This window comes from Lissotriton vulgaris, chromosome 1_1 (genome assembly GCF_964263255.1).
Source record: "Lissotriton vulgaris chromosome 1_1, aLisVul1.2, whole genome shotgun sequence".
Classification (NCBI taxonomy): Eukaryota; Metazoa; Chordata; class Amphibia; order Caudata; family Salamandridae; genus Lissotriton; species Lissotriton vulgaris.
The window spans coordinates 834,882,072-834,905,295 of record NC_141685.1 but is presented as its reverse complement, the minus strand read 5'-3'; the positions used below and the strand labels follow the sequence as shown (position 1 = coordinate 834,905,295).

The window sequence follows — 23,224 nt, the reverse complement described above, 5'->3', positions numbered from 1 at the left end:
CCTACTGTTGGCTGCCTCTGTCTTGGAGAAGTACAAAGACTGGACTTTGCTTTGTATCCTGCTTATCAAGGTTCTCCAAGGGCATGTGTGTGCTTGCCTCCTGCTGGAAGTCTTAGCGCCATCAAAGACTTAACCTGCAGCCCCTGAACTCCTCTGATGGGTGTTCTGACCTGCCACAAGGTTTCAATCCCAATTCTGAGACCTTGGAGGCAGACAAAAGAGGAAAGTCCAGACAGTGACCTGCTGCTCCTGTCTTTCGCACCACAAGCTTGCTGTGTGGTAAAAAATACAATGCATCACCATGCGGTGGCCGAAGGATCGATGTAGTGCCTGTTCATGGCTGGGAGAATCGGTGCAATGCTGTTTCACCTCTGCCGCATCATCCCCAGAGCATTCAGACTTTCCACGCACTGCACCTGTGTGCCAAGTCAACATCGATGCTGCGTGTTAGTAAGGAACCAAGGATAGGTGTCTGGAGAAATGACACATCACCTCCCCACGCAGTAGAAAAATGATGCATCACCTCTTTGCACAGTAAAAAATGGACACATCACCTCCTCTCACAGTAAGGAACTGACGCATCACCTCACCAGCATAACAGTAAGGAACTAGCGCATCACCTCCTCTGGGAGCAAGGAACTGATGCATTACCTTCCCTGAATGTAAGGAACCAACTCATCACCTTGCTTTCCAGCACTTCACCTTTCCTGCACCTGTTTTTGTCTTTTATTTTTACATATTCCCGGCACTTAATGCAAAAAAGTATATTGACTGAACTGTTTTAAACCTTTTAAAAGTAATATCTTGATTTGTGTATGTTGGATTTTTGTCGTTTCGTTCTTTTTTGGTTTAGATAAAGATTGGTTATTTTTCTAAACTGGTGTGGCGACCATTTGTTGTGTTGTAACTGTGTTACTGTGCTTTTATGTACAAATACTTTACACATTGCATCTGGGATAAGCGTGACTGCTCATGCGAAGCTACCAAGGGGTTGAGCAGGGCTTTTCTTGGGTGAGTAACTTCTTTAACCCGACTAGGACGGATCCCTACCTGGACAGGGTACAAGCCAATGCTAGCTAGAAACCCCCATTTCTAACAGGCATTCAGAGATTTTTATGTGTACACTGCTAATGAGCAACAAAGACCATCAATGACTAACCATGTCTTTTGTTTTACCATTAAAATGGATGCCTGTCCTTGAGGAAAGATATCTGAAGAGAACTGGACTCTCTTAAGAGGAGGTTGCTGGATTGAAATTATAACTAGAATTACCTTTGGTATAAAGTAGCCATTAACCTCTGTGTCTCTTGATGTCATGTGCGGTACAGAGAGGGGAAGAATATCACTATATCGCTGAATTTCATGGATGACAGCATTGGTATAAGGCATGTTGGCTCGGTCATCCATTGTAGGTTGCCTCTCTCTTCCGATCACCCGATCAATTTCTTCCTGGACTCTTCCTAGACAGAGAGAGACAGTAAGTAAAATAAGCGACAACTTCAGTTGAAATGCATAAAATGTTGTAAGTGACCAAAGTGACTGTAAACAGAGAATTCAATTTGAATACGGAATGTGAAATCTAATCTGTTGAGTCATTTGCCCCTGAATATTTTTGGCATTAAAATTCAAAATTCAGCACCAAAACGGCCTTGCTGTCGATAACGGACGACCTGCGGCTGTACCAGGACAGGGGTTACTTTGCTGTCCTGGTGCTGCTAGACTTATCGGCAGCGTTCGATACGATCTACCATACCATCCTGATCGAACGACTGTCTGTGAGTGGAATCGGCGGAAGGGCACTGGATTGGATCAAAAGCTTCCTCTCCAACCGCACCCAATCTGTCACCATGGGTGAGTTTAGGTCGGAAGAGGTCAACATCACCAAGGGAGTCCCGCAGGGCTCTTGTTTGAGCCCGACTTTATTTAATACCTATGTGGCTCCCTTGGCAGATGTTACTAGAGTTTTTGGATTCTACCCAGTGTCCTACGCTGACGATACGCAGCTGCTCTTCCCTTTTAAACAACTTACCCCGGAAATAATACAATCTTTTTCCGATGGGATGAAGGCAGTTGCAAGGTGGATGTCTTCCAACTTCCTTCAATGTAATGTTGGAAAGACAGAGGTGATGCTCTTCGGGGAAGCCAGGGTTCAATGGTCCCCCGACTGGTGGCCTTCTGATTTGGGCCCAGTTCCTGAGCCCAAAACAATAATCAAGAACTTGGGAGTTAGATTGGAGCCGGAGCTGACCATGAAGCAAAATGTCAATACTACTGTGGGATCCTGCTTCCATGTGATTGGTCTCCTCCGTAGAATTTTTCCTTTCCTCCCTGACTCTCATAGGAAAACCTTAGTTCAGGCTTTGGTTATAAGCCGCCTTGATTATTGCAACGGTCTTCTGGCAGGTGCAAATGAGGAGGTTCTGGATCGTCTACAGGTGGTGCAAAATACAGCAGCTAGGTTGGTGCTAAATGCACCCCCCAGATCCCCATCAAAACCATTACTTCACAAACTTCACTGGTTACCAATACGCCAAGGGGTGAAGTTTAAGACCTGCTGCATCATCCATAAGGGCCTCAATCAATTGGGACCAGAGTATTTGGCCAGCACGTTTGTCCCTTATGTCCCTACTCGATCCCTTAGATCCAGTGACCAGCTGTTATTGAATGTTCCTAGGATAATCAAATCCAGACTAGGTGGCAGGGCTCTGTCCGTAGTAGGCCCCAATCTCTGGAACACACTTCCACTCTCACTGAGGCAGTGCCATAACCACCACCAATTCAGAAAACATCTGAAAACCTTTCTGTTTAGTTCATTTTAACCTGCACCTTTGCTGGTTATAGGAGCTTCACAACACTCTCCCTTTTTAAACTCATTGCTTCCTTATCAGTTTCCTTACCGGTTGTCATCAGCGCGGAGATACTCCTTCGGGAGTTTATTCATAGCGCTATATAAACACGCAAATAAATAAATAAATTAGCTATATTTTAAAGAACTTTTGCTTTAGCTGATGCTTAATGGGGACTATAATTTTTCTTCCAAGATCCTGACACAATAAGAAAGTGTGGGTGCATGAGCGTGAATTTAGAATTAATAAGAATTTGTGTTAAATTAATATGCATGATATGATAGTGTCCTGTGTTTCCATAATGAAGCATTTTAAAGTTGGCAAGGCAGGGTGTGAGATTTATTTACAAAGTCATACTCTGCACATTTTAAACACGCTATATCATTTCTCTGTGCACTGAGAGTTAAAATGGCCTTCAGTATTTAATAAATTATGTGTTTATAATAATATAAGTAGACCACAAAACTAATATTGGGTCTTAGCCTGATTGCAAATAAAATTGTATTTATTTTCATTTATAGAGTTTTATATATAGTGCGGACGTAACCCTTGGATGTCAGAGCTCTTCACAGTTACATGAGGTACATTTGGAATACAGTGGGTATAGCAGCATTAATATATATAATATTCTGGTACCCGACTTTCTTAGCAGTTTCAGCAAAAGAATTTTTTTTTTTAAGGAAATGATTAAAGAACAAGGTGTAACAGTATTTCTATACAAATGGTTCTGATGTTCTTTCCGTGAGCTCTACATCAGAAACAATTCACGATCGACGTTTGGGTATTAATCACAAGGCTGATGATAAACAGTCTAGCCTTAGGAAGGAACTTGCTCATTAGCAAGATCTTCGCTTCCTTCTTGAATGTTGCTGTGTTTGGACTTTTTCTAATGTTTGGAGGGAGTGAGTTCCAGATTCTGGGGGCTGCTCTGGAGAAAGCTCTGTTTTACGTTTTCTTCTTCCGAAAGATAGGTGGTTTCAACAACAGCTCTCTGGCACTCCTAGCTGGTCTGCTTCCCGCTGAGAGCTAAATTTTCTGAGCTAAGTACCTTAGTGTTTTAGAGAGGAGCGCTTTGTGGGTAGTACATGCCAGTTTAAGTTGAATTCTGGCTTCATAAAATGTGGCTCTTAAATGTTGCACTGTGCACCTCGTTCATGATTTCGTTCATGCAGTGTTTTTCCTCTCTTCATTAAATAGTCAAAATGGGAAAACAGCATGTACAGCGTGGCGCAAACCATGCACTGCCATTACAACAAAGGCATTACAATGAATGCGCTCCTGTATCACGCATATCGATAAAACAATATACCTTAGGGAAAGCGGCATTGTACTTTAAACTTGAACACTTTCCCTACTGTTGCACAGACTGTAGTTGGAATAGTAAATTTTACCATTCCAAAGTCCAGCGCTTCTCTAAGGCATGTCGCTGTAACAATATGCATGGTAAAGGAATGTGTGGTAAAGATGTAGATTTTTAAATGCGAACGGTCATGACCTTCCTCAACCTACCGTGTTGAGAAATCTCGCCTAGGGGCATTTTAGCCCTACTGGACGGTCTTTTCTTAGGAAAAGCAACATAAGCCACAAAATATACAAATGGTTCCAAGGAACAAGAAGTTGTTTGTTGGAGGATCTCCCAATGAGCACATGAATGTGCTCCCACAGAAACAGAGAAGTAGACTTACATGATGTGCACCTGGCATAGAATTGTAGAAGGTTAAGCAGGCACCAGCTGACTGCAAATATGGATCATTTTGAGGGATAGCAGCAAGGCCCGGCACCTGCACAGCCAATATGAATTTCAAGTGAGTCTTTGAAAGTAAGTTTGTATATCTAGAGCATGGCATCCTCCTTCTTCCTTCATCTCAATGTTTTCCAAGTACCAGCTGTCACTTGCAGAGATGGGGAAGATGACTGAAAGGTAGACCCAACGATTGCGGAGCTGTCTGAATGCTTCAATAGGCGCAGTGCCAGCTGTTGTCCATGCACAGTGCCATGTTAATCCACCTCTTCAGTCTATAGTGTGTCCGTCCCCAAAAACAAGGTGGGACAGGCACACAAGTGCCTTCTGTGAAGGGGACTATGACAGGTTAGCACCCAGTAGTCCTCAACAAGGCATAATGGAATATTGCACCTCATTTGTGTCCCTTCTGTAGTGTGCATGTTCTGCTCATACAAAACGTAGCCAAAGAGCATATTTGAGGAAGAGGAGCACAGTGACGGCCTGCTCTGAGCCGCTGCCTGTGTATTGACTGTTTTACATGTATGATATGGTGTTATTGTCCAGCCATCGCCCTGAAGCCAATACTTCATGACAGTCTCCCAAGCAACATCAGTGCTTGAGTCTTAGCTAGCCTTTTTTCTGAGATAGAACAGAAAGCCAGGGATATGTTACTCCAAGGATGTGGACTGCTGCTTGTGAGATCATTTTTTAATAGGCCCTGTTCCCACTAATAAGTGGTATCACTGGAATTATGCAATTCTGGGACCCCAGCCTTTTTCTGCATCATTGTGGGTATGCATTAGCCACATATTGATGATTTTGCAAGTAAAATGTGTTTCCAGCTAGAAAGGATCAAAAGTTACTGAAAATCCAGCAACATGTGTTGCTGCACAGTGGAAGACCTTACGCAAAGGTTGACTTTCCATCATTAGCTGTTTATTCCTGTATTTGGGTAGTAAGCTAGTATTAGTGAAGTCAAACCTTATATCAGATGTGTAAAAATGACAAACTAATGAAGAAGTACTATCACAAAATGTGTGGTGTCATTACACTGCATAGTATCCTTATTCTTGCTGCATAATTTAGTCAACCCTGCCACATAATTTGGTCATTCCCTGTCGCTTAATTCCAGTTACCCTGTTAATAAGTGCCATGCACCATCATCCACAGAAACAGTACTGCCCATAACACTATTTGCAAATACCACTTTGGAGGTTCGTATTTTTTTTAGCCACTACTTGGATTTGATTATAAAAAAAACACAAGCCCCCTCCGCCCCAACGCAATGCTAGGTGCAATGCAATTGACAGAGAAGTCTGGAGTGTCTGGAGGACACTGAGCCACTGCAAACCCATTTAAAAAGAAAAAAGTTCTCCACTTCATTGCATTTCTATAGTGCTTGCTACCGCTCCTCATGGGTAATGAGCGCTATATATAAATGGAATTGCACACAATACAGTTTGTCATTTTCTGCCTTGTTTTCTTAGAAAACAACCCTTTAAAGGGGGACCGATTCCGTCCAAGGCCAAAGAATATCTGCGAGGTGCGTGAAACTCGGGGTCCCTCATCACATTCTGCAGGGGGGGACCATTGCTTTTTGTTACGCCACTGCCTTTTAATTTATGTTTTTTAATATTTCATGAATACAATGGTTTTGCCATATTTTAACTACATGCATAAACATATTTGAATAATTGAAATGCTTGGGCAAATGGAGTAAATGCCCCTTGAGTCTGACTGTTAGAAGCCTCATTTGGATACAGTTGGGGAGGAGAAAATTAAGAGGGTCAGATGATCACAAGTCAATTCAGGTAGACTGTTGGTAAGTTGTGATATTAGCTTTTTGATCAATAATATTATTTTGTAAGATGAGAGATAGAACACTAATTTAGCCCTTGTGTTCCACGAATAACCGAAAGCAAATATGGCACTTACTTTGAATGTCTGAGTAGAGCATCATGTACAACAGCCCATGGCGTAGAGTTGTGGAAGTGGTCTCTGTGCCTGCTGAAAACATGTCACTCACTGTTACGAGGAGATTGAGCTCACTGAAACTGCTTTGGGGGTCACCTTTGACCTGAAAGGACATTAATAAAGACAGAGTTCAATCAAAGTGTAGTGTCGTTATACACAATGATTTACCTTATATGATGGAGAGAATCAGTAACGAGCGACAGCAAAAGAAGGGATAAACTTATCAGTGCTGGGAAATGTGGCTACTGCTGATACTTATTGCACAGCAGAGTCCTGATGGAAAGCAAACAGGGCTGTCTGCCCTGCCCACTCCATAAAATTCACAAATGAATAAGCAAGTCCAAAGACCTTGTTGGGTCAAGATCACTGGGTTCGTACCCCGGTGACCACACAACAAACATAGACACTTTTACAGCCTTGCAGTTTGGTACAACCAGGTTGCTGCTGGGGTCTGATCTTAAGAAAACTGTGACAGTCACAACACACTCAAAAGAATCTGTGCTACAAAGCCAGTAGTCCTTAATGAAAAAAGGCTGAGGTATATGTTCTTTTACAGATATTACTCATCCTAATTTTAATTTACTACTTCAAGTTGTTATCTGGGATGTATCTTGGAAAGAGAAGGACCAGATTGCAGATTTCTCCTTCCATCCATGCCTTTTACTCTCAGGCTCACCTCTTAGGAACCAATGCTATCATAATAGGGAGGGTGCTGCAAGCAGCCAACATTACACCAAGGGGCATATTTACAAAAAAATGTCAGAGGAGGTAATACGCAAAATTTGGCAACGCCGTGCTCTGACATTTTTAAAATGCATTGATGAGCAGTATTTACAGAAAAACGGTGCACCCCGGTGTTCCCCCTAGCGCTGGCACTAAAAAAGCTTCCTAGCCCTAGTGCAGGTGCTCTTGTGCCATGTTGTAAGGGTGTCTGCGCTGCAGGGGTGATTGTTTATATGCAGGAAGGGGCACCTTCCTGCACATAAACAATCAATAATGGTGATTTTCTCTTTTTATGTGTGCTGCAGAATGCAAACATGCAAAGAGCAAAAACAAGAGATTAATTATTTCTCTTTGTATCGCTATCCTAAGACCAGGTTTTTGGCACTGCCCCAGCCTTGTAAATATGGGGCAGCTTCAAAAAGCAATGGGTGTTGCGGTGAAACACTAACTGCAACACCCAATGCCCACCACTTTGCCTCAGAAGACTGCGGCGGAAAGGGGCATATTTACAAGGTGGCATTAAGCGATGTTAAGTGGCTTAGTGCCACCTTGTAAATATGTGAAATGGCACTACGACACTGCAGTATCATAAAACAATACGCTCCAGTGGCAAAAGGGCCTTGTAAATATGCCCAAAGTACCTTATGAAAATGGTCTTTCCTGCAAAATATTCGAGCATCCCTGATGGTATATGAGGGAGCCATTTCATTTGCCAATGCTGGCAGCTTGCTTTATAGGGTCTCTAGATGCATACTTGGACGGTGTATCGATTGCTTCTGTCATGGTCTATTTGCTGCTCCCTACGTCATCAAATGCTCGATTGATAGTACTGAACAATGGGTGTGTCAGGGTGAGTGCCCCAAAGTAGATAATCAAAGGGGCCATTAAGATGTAAATGAGAGGAAGATCATGGCTGTAATGATCAACCCTCATGGTACACAGTGTGCAACAGAAATTGGGGGCTCATGTAAACATATTGACTCTCTGGGCATACATGGGTCTGAAGTCAATGATTCAACTCAGGTCAGGCTGTATGTAGTGTCCAGATGCAGTGAAAAACAACCATCAAAGTGCAATAAAGTATAACGGTCCAACAGGAGATTGATTGTTCACAACACTTTTTATAATAACTCACATATAGTTAGATTTATATTGCATAAAATGGTTTTGTCATAGGAAAATTCAATACATAACACACAACATTACAGTATGAATATTGTCCGATAAGGATTAAATAAGTCAGTTTCCTCACTATAAAAATGGGTGTCTCATGTGGGACCAGCTGTCTAAGGAGACCTGATAAAGCACATTCAAGCTATTAAAATCAGAGCCCATGGCTAAACTTGCTCATCTATGCTTATGCATTATGCAGTTGTAATGTTTGTAAACGCTAATGCACATGAACAACAAAACTTTGCCAAAGCGCCGGGACACCCCTCGGGGTAGCCGTGCGCTATAAAAGAGACATTTACATAACATAACATAACTAGAAGAACCTCAAACAGGAAAAGCACAGCACAATCTTGCATGTGCTAATGGCTACGGATTGATTTTAAAGATAAAGGGTAAGGACAATGTTTACTCAAATAGAAGATTACAAAATCTTCCTGACAAAAGAAGACATTTGGTTATCATTTTAAGTTGCTTAAAGGTTTGTGCAAACTTAGTTGTTCAAAACATGAGATGAAAAACAACACAACAGCAACACCAGCATTTCAAGTACCTCCAAAGCAATGAGAGATTGTATTGGAGTGTATTCTCCCACACAAGGGTGCAGTGAAGACATGGCAACCTCATTGTGCCAACCGGCACACTAAGTAAACAAAGCAGTGATGAATAGGATGCTCAAATTAATCTCAGCTACTGGTAATTCCTCAGTCGCATCCCTATCCATCATTGATCCAGCAATATGCAAATCAGTCTTGACCCTGCTAAATGGGAACAGTCCAGCCCTACAAGCCAGATCTTCCATGAAATGGAACACATGCATTCCAGGACCCGTTTCGCCCTAGTTATGGGCTCATTAGCCAGGTACAGCTTCGTTCCAGTGACACAGTGTGCACAGTACCCATATCTGGACATAGCCGTTTCACTTAGGATGACACAATTAGTATACAAAACAGTGATGGGTGGAATGCTTGAATTAACCTCGGCCACTGGTAATCACGCGGGCGGAATCCCAATCCATAGTTATTTTGCACACCAAGCCATCTAGGTAACATGAGATACAGGTCAAGACTGATTTGCATATGGCTGGGTCCAAACGGAGGTGCCATGGTGGGCAAAAGAACTGGCTTGCTACCCTGAGCCATTGCGAGTGGTTAGACTTATTGTAAGTAGCCTCCCATCATTTTTTGTGTGTTTCATGTACCGCCCAAAGTGGCATGGGAATGCCCACACAAGGGCCCCATGCTCACGGTATAATAGGAACCAAGCTGTACCTGACTGACGAGCCCATGCCTAGGGTGAAACTGGTCCTCAATCAATCAATCAATCAAAGCATTTGTATAGCGCGCTACTCACCCGGAGGGTCTCAAGGCGCTTGGGGTAGGGGGGTCCGCTACTGCTCGAACAGCCAGGTCTTGAGTTGCTTCCTGAAGGCGAGGTGGTCTTGGGTCAGGTGGAGCTGGGTGGGGAGGGAGTTCCACATCTTGGCGGCCAGGTAGGAGATGGATCTTCCTCCCGTTGTGGCTCTTCGGATGCGGGGGACGGCAGCGAGGGCGTGGGTGGTCGATCGGAGCTGGCGGGTGGGAGTGTAGAAGTTCAGGCGGTCGTTGAGGTATCTTGGGCCCTGGTTGTGGAGAGCTTTGTGTGCGTGGGCGAGGAGTCGGAACGTGATTCTCTTGCTGACGGGGAGCCAGTGCAGGTTTCTCAGGTGTGCGGAGATGTGGCTGTGTCGGGGGATGTCCAGGATGAGTCGTGCTGAGGCGTTCCGAATGTGCTGGAGCCTTTTCTGGAGTTTTGCAGTGGTTCCGGCGTAGAGGGAGTTGCCGTAGTCCAGTCGGCTGGTGACGAGGGCCTGAGTGACCGTCTTCCTGGTTTCGGTGGGGATCCACCGGAAGATCTTACGTAGCATGCGTAGGATGTTGAAGCATGACGAGGAGACGGCATTGACTTGTCTGGTCATGGAGAGGGAGGAGTCCAGGATAAAGCCCAGGTTGCGTGCGTGGTCTGTAGGTTTGGGTGCGCTGCCCAGGGCATGGGACCACCAGGAGTCATCCCAGGCAGAGGGCGTAGATCCCAGGATGAGGACTTCCGTCTTATCTGAGCTGGGTTGCTGTGTTTCGATGTAGGGAGGAGCTGGCTTGGCAGTTCAGGCTGGATTGTTCCGATGAGGAACAGGGTCAAGACTGATCTGCATATTGCTGGGTCCAAACAGAGATGGCATGATGAGCAAAAGAACAATGGTTTAGAGTGCCTCCCCAAGCTATTGCACAAGGTTAAACTTATTGCAAACAGCGTCCCATCACCTTTTTTGTGTTTCATGTACTGCCCTTAGTGGCACTGGTATACCCAGTTATGGGTCACATGCTTGCTGTGTAACTGGAACCAAGCTGTACCTAACTGATGAGCTCATAACTAGGATGAGACCGGTCCTGGGTTACTTGTGTTCCCGTTCAGGGATTACTTCGCTTGGCAGTGCAGGCTGGACTGTTGTCCTGTGGAACAGGCTCAAGACTGATTTGCATATGGCTGGATCCAAACTGAGGTGGAATAGCGAGCAAAAGAGCAATAGATTTGAGTGCTACACCGAGCTATTGCCAGGGGTTACATTTATTGCAAGCAGCTTCCAACTCCAATCACCTTTTGAGTGTAACAGGCACACTGGTGTAATTGTCCAAGAGCTCAACAGGTCTACAAGAGTGGGTTACAAGGGTCCCTGGATACAGTGAACTAGCTAATTAATGGTATGAGTACAGTTGCCACACCCATGACCAAAGGGAGCAAAAGAAGAAATGGATACAATTATAATAGGTTGTGCAGTGGGGTTTAGGCTTGCCAGGCTAAATCACCACTGTCTTATCATTTCTCATAATTAATACAAAAAAAACCTGGTAGCTTAACATAAAGGTGGGTCCATCCTCTAGTAAATAGCTAATTCATGTCTGGGTTCCCCCTTACCTTCTCCATTTCCTCCAAAAAGGCATCAATAAAGTCCCTCTTCAAATTTGGGTCCCAGCTCGCCTTATGCTCTGCGATGATGCCCCTCAAGAAGTCAAAGAGATTTTCCTGAGCTCTGAACAATTTCTGCCCCACTCCAGGGAAATGGACCAAGACAGGGATCACGTTCGCCAACTGAAGGACACAATAAGAATAGTCATTTTAATTTATTATCACTGCATTTTAATTACGAAGACAGAGATTGTAATGAATGGTGAGTCTGTGCCCCCGCTAGCAATTTCCCTACTTTGATGGACATTTCTGAAAGCAAAGAGAGGTTCCAATTGTGAGACAGTAAAAAGGTCATATTGCTTCCTGTACCATTCTTCAGAATATCTTCTAGTTTGAATATAACAAGTGCTAGAGTCATGTTCTGATGAATGTGGAACTTGAGTCGCAGTCTGCAGCTTGTACCTGTGACACCCTAGATATACCTATTTTCTCTACCCATATCGTATGCAAAATAAATGGCACAGCCAATTCTTAAAGAGTACTGTGAAACTCTTAAACATTTGAGGATATTCCTTCATAAGTCTCTAAAGGTGAAACTAACAATCTTGACATACCGTTAAAGAATAGGAATCTATCTACAGAAAGGTCAGATTGTAGCAACAATCACCAGAAATTAGACTTACCCAGCACTTCATTACACACACCTACAGGCTCACCCCAACAACCGCTCATCTCTCCTCCTTCACGACTGAAGTTAGATACCATCAGTTCCAAATTGAACAAGAAATACAGGGCTTTGCAACTCGCCATCAAAGATATGAAGAACATTTTACACCTCTCAGAACAATAGCTCTCAAAAAAAGACTTTTTCAGAAATTATACGCACCACACAGCAAACTAAACACCACACCAATGTCCTTGACAAACAGACTATTCCGACCTTGCAATCAACTTAAATTGATTGCAAGGTATATTGCTCTTTTGCCAGACTGCACTTGATTGCAAGATATTGAGTTACAAATACTATTGCCATCCTTGAGTCATCGCCCAATTCACCCCATAAAGTAGAGGAACAAAAATTTCAATCAGTCCCAATCAACGCAAATAGAACCTCATGAATGAACCACAGGAAACCAAACCTCAATAACCTGAAAAAAGTGACTTTAATCCCCGAGAAGCTAGACTCAGTAAGTGATATCCCACAGAAACCGCTCTGCAAGGAAACATGCCACAGACATAGCCAACTTTATCTTAAACCAGGAAATCAACGTAACCATCCTAACAGAATCATTGCCATCTGAATCATCGTGAGACTTCACAGAATTAAGAAAATGGGAGGAGGCATCGCCTGTACACATAGACATCGCAATCACGAAAGTACACTCAGACCCGCTTGAATCATGTGAATACCGCGGGCTATCCTTAGCCTCTTGAGTGCTCATGACGAACTCATCTCATCATGAGGCACAGTGGCGCTGTGCTCATCACGAGCTGAGCTCGTCATGACCTCCGTTGAATGCCCACGTGGGGATAATTCTCCCGCTGTGCTGGGCGTTCCATTGAAACGGGCGAGGTCATGATGAGCTCGTCATGAGCACAGTGCCACTGTGCAGCGAGCTTGTCACGAGCACCGCGCCGCCGCGCGCGGCCCCCCTTCCCCCAGCACTGCGGGGGAATTAGCACCACAGCGAAGAGGTTAAGATCCACAGATAATCAACTTGGCAAACTACAAGCATTTTACCATCCCTCAGTCAAAAACATCATATTCATAGGCCAGCTGATAGAAATCATCACAGCAAACTCTGCTCCTCAGTCTGGCATTTTCTTAGGGGACTTAACTCTTCACTGGGAAGACCACAATGATAGTCAGGTCAATTTTCTCAGAGTCTTCCTTGGAGATCAATCCTTGGTTCAAGATTGCAATCTAACTAACCACATGAAAGACTCTACACTAGATTGGATCATCTCAAAAGAAAAAGCAGTGGATACAATGGCGATCATCCCTTGAGACGGGTCTGGCTTTCGCGTTATTACCTTCCGAGTACCATACATAAGAAGGAAAACTTCATCACTATCAATCAAACCCAGGCAATGAGTCCCTGACACCAAAGGTCTCAACATTGAGAATCTTGCAGCATGATGTGAGAAAGAACTGCAACCTCCCAACAACATGGCAGACGTCTGCGAATTCACGGAACATTACAACTGGACGTTGATGAAAATAATTAATGACATAGCCTCTTTATAACTTAAACGAATGCAGATCAAGGACAATAACCCTTGGTTTAACGGATCCCTCAACGAAGAAAGCCGGACGCTCAGATTAACTGAACAGAAATGGAGAAAACATCCATCCACCAACCACCTAAAACTACCAAGACAGGCCAGAAATGCCTACAATAAAAGTATTCTATATTAAATAAAATACTTCTTCTGAAAAGAATTGGATAATGCAAAAAATAGACCGAAGAAACTCTTTGAACTATTAAAAGATCAATCTAACAAAATGGCCAAATCATTTCTAAAAGCAAAAAAATCAGAAATCAGCTGTGAAGAATTCTCTTCCTTCTTTACAGCCAAAGCCAACTCCCTACAGATTGAGCTCAAGAATGACACGAAGACCCCCTCGATTCAAAAGAGCACTCCAGCAAAGCATCAGTCTCAACCAGTACAGACAATGCTCAAAAATAATGCTCTCTGGTCAGAATTCATTTATTATGACCACAAAGATATTGCCAAAACCCTTTTGACCATAAAACCAAACAACCATTTCAATGACCCACATCCCCCAAAATGCTAGTCTACGATCAACCACTTGCTCATCACCTCGTGGACCAAGATTATTAATGCTTCGCTATCACAAGGTTCATTACCAGACAGCCTGAAATTGGGGCAAGTTATTCTAATCTTAAAACAACCTACAGAGAACCCTTCAGACCCTAATGTCTTTCGACGGGTAACAAACATTCCCATGCTAGTCAAAGTCCTAGAAAAATGTGTTCAACAAATATTGAGCCAACACATTTCTGAATTGAAGCTTCGGAACGATTGCCAATCGGGGTTCAGACCAAATGACAGTACGGAAACAGCAGTTCTTCACATAGTGGATGACACTCTTCTTGCCTTAGACCGCAATGAAACTTGTCTCCTAGTACTTCTCGACCTCTCGTCCGCATTTGATACAGTAAACCATGTCAAAATTCTAAACCGGCTTGAGGAAAGGATGGGACTATCAGGAACGGTCCTAGAATGGTTTAGATCCTTCCCAAACAACAGATCGCAAAGATTCAAGGTGAACCAAATACTATCAGCATCAACCCCAAATCTTATTGGAGTTCCACAGAGATCAACACTATCCCCAATCTATTCTAAGTATGGGCGAATTTTGCAGGTCTGCGGTCCGCGAATTCGCGTGAAATCGCAAAAAAATCAGTGAACTCGCAGATTTTCGCGCAAACTCGCAGACTTTTTTGCGATTCGCACTCTACTCACCTGGATTACTTTCTACTGGCTAATCAGTAAGTGCTACCTTGTTGGGTAAATGTATAGTGCTTTTCCTACACTGCAACTGCGTAAAGGGCCAGAAGATTTGACTCCATTGACCATGTGTGCCGGTAACTTGCCACAGCGCCAAAATGCGCCGAGGTCCCTTGAGTGAGCTGTCCATCATAGTTGAGATTGAGAAAGGCTGCAAAGACGTTTGATACTGCTAGTGTGTGGTGCGGGGCTTCTATGCGTGTCAACATGCCTCTCGTGTATGAGGTCAGCGAGCGAGCAGGGCAGCAGGTGAGGAGTAAGCAGCCTCCTGGTCACAGGAACTACACGGGGGTTGCACTTGAGAAACTCAGGGATTCAAAGACCTCTCTCGAGTATTACTGCTAATTTTCAACGGCAGATATGGGGTTAAAGCACACTTGCCCGGCCTCGACCGTGCTCACTAATGTTTTGGGCTAATTAAAACGTTACTGAATTTGAGCTCAGGCACCTGCTTTATTTATATCTAAAAGGGCTTCCTGTTGAGGTTTAATTTTTGGCCCACAGGAAGCACTTACAGAGTTAAGCCAGGTGCCCGAGTTGAAGCTAACTTTGTAACCATTTTAGAATGGAGCCGGCAAGCTGCCAGAAATTAAATTGCAACTTACAAGTAAGCAACTTCAACTCTGGCAGCTTGCCGGCGCCATTCTAAAATGGTTACAAAGTTAGCTTTGCTGATTATTTGGCAATTTTGCACGATTCGCGGATCGTGAAATTGCTGAAAATCCGCAAATTGCCCGAGCGGAACTGATTTTTGGCCCACACTTAATCTATTCAATCTTTATGTAGAACCTCTAACAGACATTTGACAGCAGGCAAACATTGCCTTTCAAATGTATGCAGGTGACACACAGATATATATCAAGAGGACTTCATTGGAAGAGATTACCATCATGAACCTGGTATTGAAGAGGACCGTTCATTGGCTAACTAATATTCATCTCAAGCTTAACTGGCATAAAATAGAATTCCTTCTGATTTCACCCCAGAAAAGCTCAGCTAGGATGACGGAATGAACCAACTTGGATAACTGTGCTAAACTGTACTCCAAAGATAGTGGACTCAACCAAGTCTCTTGGAATCACGCTAGATAAGAACCTGGACATGCAATCTCACATTAGCACGATGATTTAAACTGCCTGGTCCCATCTGAGCTATCTTAGAACACCTTTAATTTCTACAACAGATCTCAAAACGGCAGTCCAGGCACTGGTAATCTCGAGGATTGAGTACGGATGCACAACTTTATCAGGACTACCCAAGATTTTAAAAGCTCCACTAAAAGCCTGTCTCAATGCAGCCACAAGACTCATAACAGGCTCCAGAAAGTGTGTCCACATCACCCCACACCTGAAAGCACTAAACTGGCTTCCTTATGAAGCAAGAATCCAGATAAAGATGGCATGTCTCACACACTAAGCAATACACTACAAAACACCACTATATCTAGCCCAGAAAATCACATTGACAGGAGGCAGCAGATGCTCTCGGAGCAATGGAGACCTATTACTGAAACCTGCCCTCTTCTGTAAGCAGATAACTTATGACACAGCATTTTCTGTCGTGGCTCCAAGAATCTGGAACTCACTCCCCCAGAGCATCAGAAAGATCAACAGTTTTCAAAAAAGAAGCTAAGACCTTTCTTATGAGCAAGTACCTACCATAAGTAACAAAAGACTAGACACTGTTATTAAACATTTTAGATCACAGACTATGTTAACACAGATAGATCTCTAGTAATCGTTAGGACATGTATACATGTTAAAGTAAGCACAAATTGCCCAATCTGATATTTTCATTTGTTAATGTTTGCATCTGATTTTTTATGTTTGTTAATGTTTGCTTAAAGGTTTGTGCCAAACCGGCCATTAAAAGTTCTTGGTTATGGCATTGTGAAGCGCTCGGGTACCCTAATAGGGTCATGGCTGCCCTATATAAAACACGGAATAAATAAAAAGAAAGCAAAATGTATCACCATCATTCAGGTAAGCCACTCTCAGCAGAATGATCCCTAGCTGTCTTTCAACACCAGGCAGGCTGGCTTGGGACAGTCATAAAGTAATTAAGTAGCAACATTTGGCTGATCAAAATTGCTGATGCAATACTGAGTGAGGTTAGAAAGATGAAAGTTATGTAATTAAATTCTGAAAAAGAAAATTATTCTTATATGGCGAAGTGACCAGAATGTAAGTGACAGCCAAGAATTAACTGGAGCTGGCCAAAAGGATTTCTAAAGCATTGAAGTGGTCTACTGGTAGTGCCTAGCTGGTGCATTCACTGTTGGAGGTTTGTTTACATGAGAACCCTGGTTATAATACAATGAAAAATCAACATACCAGTTTAGGTAGATACTGAATACAGGCAGTGATGGTGAGACTACAATCATGTTTAACGCCTTTATCAAATCCGCATACTAGATCCCTATGTCATCTTCTAGCACATAGGCTCTTTTGAAAGTCCAGTCTTTCTAAGGTTTGATTTTGGAAAAGGCCATGTTGCAGGACTTGCAATGTGCAAGTCTGATCCACATGGAGCACCTAGTAATTTTCCAAAGCCCCTTGTCAATAGAACACTATAACCACAAAACAGTGCCAGAATTAGTGTATTCTGTGAGGCAGAAAAATGAATGGAAATGTATACAACAAACTAATCAGATATTATCATAGGAATTCATAACTTATTTGTGTCCCCTCATGAGCTCTGATTACAAATACTATTAGAGCGCAGGAATGTTTAGATGACAATATATTAATATCTGCCACTCAGAGTGTGTTAAACGTGCATACAACTAATATTATCAAAAATAATATATGTAGGTGCTACAAAGTTTAGAGGTTTCTCAGAAATGTTCACTATTTGTCAAGATGACAGAAGACAAGAGGATAGCCCTGATAAAAATCACTTTTAAAGAAAGTCATACTCCATTTTGCAAAGGAGAGTATCCGAGGAGGGTTTTAAAAGGGGATAATAGTCTGACAAACACTGGATGATGTTATGACCTATTAGGTCCCCAAGTTGATTATCCAAAGAAAGAGTGAAGCCTTCTAGAAGCCTACAGGCTGCTCTTCACAGAACAGTATATGTGAAAGGTGTCACATGTCTGATTATGAGAGTCTCAGGATAGGAAAAAACACAAAGGGTAAAAAATCTCATTGCCAATCCTGTAGCTTTTGATAGGAGATGAAAAAAATGTTTGAAGGAAGCATCAAGGCACCAAACTTATCCTTACATCAGGGAGAAGAAAGGAGACAGGTGAAAACCAGGAGTAAAATCCAGAATATGATCCAGAAGCAAAACTCAGGTGCAAGTTCAAATAAGAGGCAAAGAGCTACATGTAAAATCAGGGAACAAATGTATCTTCCACTCTTGATTGCTTCCTTTATCAGTACTTCAAAAAGAAACCAACATCACAAGAAAAGATTCTCCCACATTTTGGACTGGGAAACATGAAACATTTTTTAGAGTGGATGATGTTACTAATGTCTCTGGGAGGCACTGCAAATGAACACAAATGGTCTAAGTGTCTCTTAAAAGGCCACCCAACACCTTAAGGGTGATATCATGAAAACCTCCAAAAACACAAGACTACCACACTAAACGGACCTTGAAACCTAAGTAGAATACCAGTCTGAAACATTACCAACCAATTAACTGACCACTCACCATCAGCATGTCACAATCTAATCACCTAATTATGAACCCAAGAAACTCCCTCCACATAGCCTTCCCTAAACTGCAATCTCTAAAAATGCAAAAACACTAAATGCTACCATCCATAAAAAACATGCAGCAGCTTTTAACTGCAGACCTATTCGAGAGATTACAATTTGGAATCACAAAAAATTATCACCACTTCATTGCCCATGACCTAGAGCCAGATAGTGGATCCAAATTTCATTACTGACAAACAGTAACTTTGTGAGTGACATCTAGTAACGACTAGTTGAACTGCAGCTCTTTGCAGAAATATTTTGATATTGGACACTATAATATTCACTGCCCACTGCTAATCTCGTCCCATAATGCTTTGCAGGGTCTTTGGTTGGGATTGTATTTTTGCCCATAACTGTGCTTTGGGCGGTCCTAAGAGGATGGGACCACCACTGTATCGTTCAGCATGACATTCTCTTTGTGTTCAAGGCATCTGCTTGGTTCCCCCTAGGTTAGGGGGGAACCTAAAATCATCACCTCTCTCATTTCCTGATATTTTTCATATTCAAACTTCACTTTTATGAATTGGTTATATGCTTTTTCGAATGTAAAGTTGCTTTATCAAAGCATTTGTGGGTGTAGGTTAGTAGCTAACTCCGCTATGTGGAGGAACAGAGTTTTTGTCTGAATTCCGTGTTTTTAATGGAATGCTTAGTTAACAAATCTCCGTGAACTCCGCTAGCGGAGCAGAGTTCATTGCCCAGGCCTAGTTTAAAGAGGGGCACTAAACATGGTGTATGTTAACTTCAGGGAAATTGTGAATATCAACTGTGTTGACATAAGTATCAATTTCTTACACTCGCAATCTTTAGGTTTTCTCCTTTCCTATCAACAGTGAGATAAAGACTATTCAAGTTAGCGGTTTTTGTGATATAAAAGCCTCTTATCTCAAAGTAGTACAATACCGGTTGGAAGAGGCTGTGAACCTCCTGGTATCACTGAAATGCTTCCTATATTTGGAGAAAATAATAGTAAGGACTTGTACGGTTTAATGTCCCTGCTGTGAGTGCCTTATGCCATATTGCACTCTATTTCAGCATTCTTATGGGCCGGTATGCTTTCCTGCACATGACTCTTTTTTTTAAAATTTAAAATATTCTATTGAACAAAAGCAGAGTAAGTGATCAGTTGACAGTCATGAAGTACAAAATTGACATAGAGGGCATACATTACAGTGGTGCATTACAAGTGTGAGTGCGGGGAGGACCATTCCTGGTCATCGCCATTTCAGTTGTAGGGGAAGTATAAAGTTCGCCTCTATAAACATTCCAATGTCCCCATTTCCTATCGCAAATTCCAGGACATCCCCATACCTTGTATACAGTTTTTTCAGATAACATACATACATGTATTGCAGCGACCCATTTGATCAAGAGCGGTTTAGTTGGCGAGCCCCGTTGCATTGCTATTTCACGTTTAGTAAGAGAAAGCCCAGAGCCGCCCATTGTCGTTCTAGTGCAGTGAGATCTGTGGGGTCCCATACTTTAAGGAGTCCGCTTTTGGGAGATAGAGGAACAGGTTTTCTCAGTGCATCAGACACCTTGCGAACAGCTCGCTTCCATAGGTCTTGAATCATCGGGCATTCCCAGATAGTGTGGTAGAAGGTACCAACCTGCCCGCAGTTACGGAGACAGAGATCTGTCGCACGCCTACCAATTTTGGCTAGGAGAGGAGCAGACACGTATGTTCTGTGTAATATCTTTAACTGTATAAGCCTAAATCTGTGATTGATAGCTGATTCGCGCTGGGACATCAGTGCCGCGTGCCATTCAGCATCTTCCATGGTACCAATGTCGCCTTGCCATTTGTCTCTCAGAAGCTGGAAGGTGTTGGGCATGTTATTGTAGAGCTTGCAGTAGGTAAGGGATATCGCCTTGGCTTGAAGGGGTTCTGATAAGAGTCTATCCTCTAGAGCAGGGGTCTTCAAACTTTTTTTGGCTGAGCTCCCCCATTGAAAACTTTTTACACGTCGAGCCCCCCCACCATCACCACCACCTAACAAAAAAGTTCTGGAAGCTTGTACTCTGCATCATTGATGGACCTTCCCTCCTGCAGAGCCCAGTGAAACGTACTTCCGACGTGAGAAGCAACATGGGATGCAACTAGACCTGAACTTTCAGGGGGGGGGGAGGGCTAAGACTCCCAGCCAGGGCTGGCCCTAACACTGATCGCACACCTGAGGGGGACTGGTGAGTGAAGTGTCACATGAGCAGGGTGAGTAGTGTGCTTGTGTGACTACAGGGTGCGGTACAGGGTGAACTTGTGTGACTGCAGGGTGAGGTACAGGGTGAACCGCGCAAGAGCATTGTGAGTGGAGAGTGCAGAGTGATCACTGAGAGTGCAGAGTGTGTGGTGTGCTCTAAGCATGGGCGAATTTTGCGAATTCGCAATTTGCGAATTTGCGAATTTGCGAATTTGCGATCCGCAAAATCCACGAATTTGCGGATATGCGGATTTTGTGGATTGTGTGGGTAATGGCCGGGCGGGAAAACGGTGCACATCGCTAGTGTGAGGGGCAGGGCCAAACGGGCGAGGCTTATATGCGAGTTCACATGCCTCTTGTTTGCATAAAAGGACAGGCACGGATCAGGTAAGCTCGTGGTCACCGGAACTGCACAGGGATTGAGCTCGTGAAAGTCAATTATGCAAAGTCCTCCATCAAGCATCATAGCTAATTTTCGACGATAGATATGGGGAGAAAGCACACCTACCCAGCCTCGACAAAACACACATCATCCTGTAACTATTTTAGGATGGCGCCGGCAAGCTGCCAGCGCCATCCTAAAATAGTTACTAAATTAGCTTCATCAGGGCACTAATAGATAAAATAAAGCAGGTGCTCGAGCACCTGCTTTATTTTATCTATTAGTGCTTCCTGTTGAAGCTAACTTAGTAACTATTTTAGGATGGCGCTGGCAGCTTGCCGGCGCCATCCTAAAATAGTTAAAAGTTCAACAGGCTTGAACTTTTGCCCCCCAAATCCGCCGCTCGCGGATCTCGCGGATTTTCAGTAAATTCGCGGGAGTTCGTGGATCGCGGATTTACCGAAAATTCGCGAAATCCGCGAGCGGAACGGATTTTCCGCTCATGCTTAGTGTGCTCAAGTGACCGCAAGTAAGTTGAGGGAGAACGGTGTGAGTTAATGGTGAGTGGCATAAGTGCAGTGTGGTCACTGTGAGTGCAGGGTGAGGGAGTGGTATGAGTAAATGATGATCAGTGTGAGTACATTGTGATCCCTGTGAGTGCAGGGTGACTGTAAAAAAGAAGGGCGAGAATGAGGAGTGAGTTGTCTGAATGCAGGGTGCATTCCCAAACACAGTTAAAATTACTCTGCATGTTATTGAGGCTTGCCATAAGGGTTGAGATATAAGTTAAACTATTGCTTTTATGACATTATTCAGGCTCCAGGGATCGAGAGTGGAGGAAATAAATATTGGGCCTATCCTGCATCAAACTTCCAGTCTTGCGATTAACATTGCCAGCTCTTTATATTGATGTCCCAGATGGTACAAAAATAAGCAGTCACCTAAAGCCTATTTTCAGCACTTATCTGTGCATACTTGGAACAGCAAAAATAAATAGAAAGCATTTTTAATTGTGTTCTAAGGCTGCCTGAATGATCAATGACTGAAAATTAAAGGGAACAAAGATTGAAAAGTCACATTACAAATGAATACATACTATTTTATTTATAACCCTATTTAGAGTCAAGACAAGGCCTTTGCAGGCTCTTTAAACACATGGCTGGCATTTTTCTTCTGGGAACCCTACTTTATATTCCTAATGATAAAAATTATTCTCACACTAAGGCAGTAAAATCCAAATGCAAGGAATAGGCAGAGTAGGGTCCCAGGGGGTACTGGAACCAGAAAACAAACCTGTGTAATCAGTTTACAAAGGTATGTAAATATACACATGGTCTTTAAGAGGCGTGCAACGTCCATAGGGATCAGAGGGTTTCAGCCACCACTCCCCCCCATCAGATAGCCTTTCCTTAAGTTTCTATGACTTGTGAGATATGTTATGGATAGGGATTTTATCATCATGTTAGAGCTGACAGTATCTGAATCGGTTGTGGCAGCCATGTCAAATGCCTTAAAAAAATACAGGACCTCCTGTCTGACCGGTTTGGACTCGCAAAGTGTCTCTGTACGGGCACACTCTCTGGGTGCAGGAGGGTCCCCAAAGTGTGGATCAAAGATAAGAGATAATTGGAACAAAGGCTACTCTTGACAAGTTACAGTTGCGAAAACACCCTCCAAATACTCCCACTTGTATTTCCATTTTTGTTTGATATAGGCCACCATTACTAATATGGGGTCAGTCCGCAGCTCCATGTGTACAGTTGCATGTTTGCCAATTGCTGCACATCCTCCTGTTTGTCCCAGCCTTCCGCAAGGTAATAAAATAGCATTGAGCCTTTATCTATGTTAGTTCTGTTGAAGTAAATTTTGCACAGGCCGGCTAACGAGGCCTGCAGTCACGGTCTCAGCTCACTGCCACTGCAGGAGCACACTGCCTTCTCCACCCCTCTGAAGAGCCCGGGTCACAGTGCTGTGCCTGCTTCCAATTTGAGGGACACCGGCACAGTGAGTCCGAC

The 23,224-nt window shown here is 43.3% G+C and overlaps 1 protein-coding gene across 1 annotated transcript in view; it reads right to left on the bottom strand.

The window, feature by feature from the left end:
* LOC147747975 (cytochrome P450 2D6-like) overlaps positions 1 to 23,224 on the bottom strand; it is a 250,654-nt gene that overhangs the window by 71,918 nt on the left and 155,512 nt on the right. Inside the window, exons 5-7 of the mRNA XM_086957438.1 lie at positions 11,389 to 11,562; positions 6,505 to 6,646; positions 1,273 to 1,460 (exon numbers count right to left, since the gene is read on the bottom strand). Coding sequence (XP_086813564.1) covers positions 1,273 to 1,460; positions 6,505 to 6,646; positions 11,389 to 11,562 — 504 coding nt within the window. The remainder of the gene's footprint in view (positions 1 to 1,272; positions 1,461 to 6,504; positions 6,647 to 11,388; positions 11,563 to 23,224) is intronic.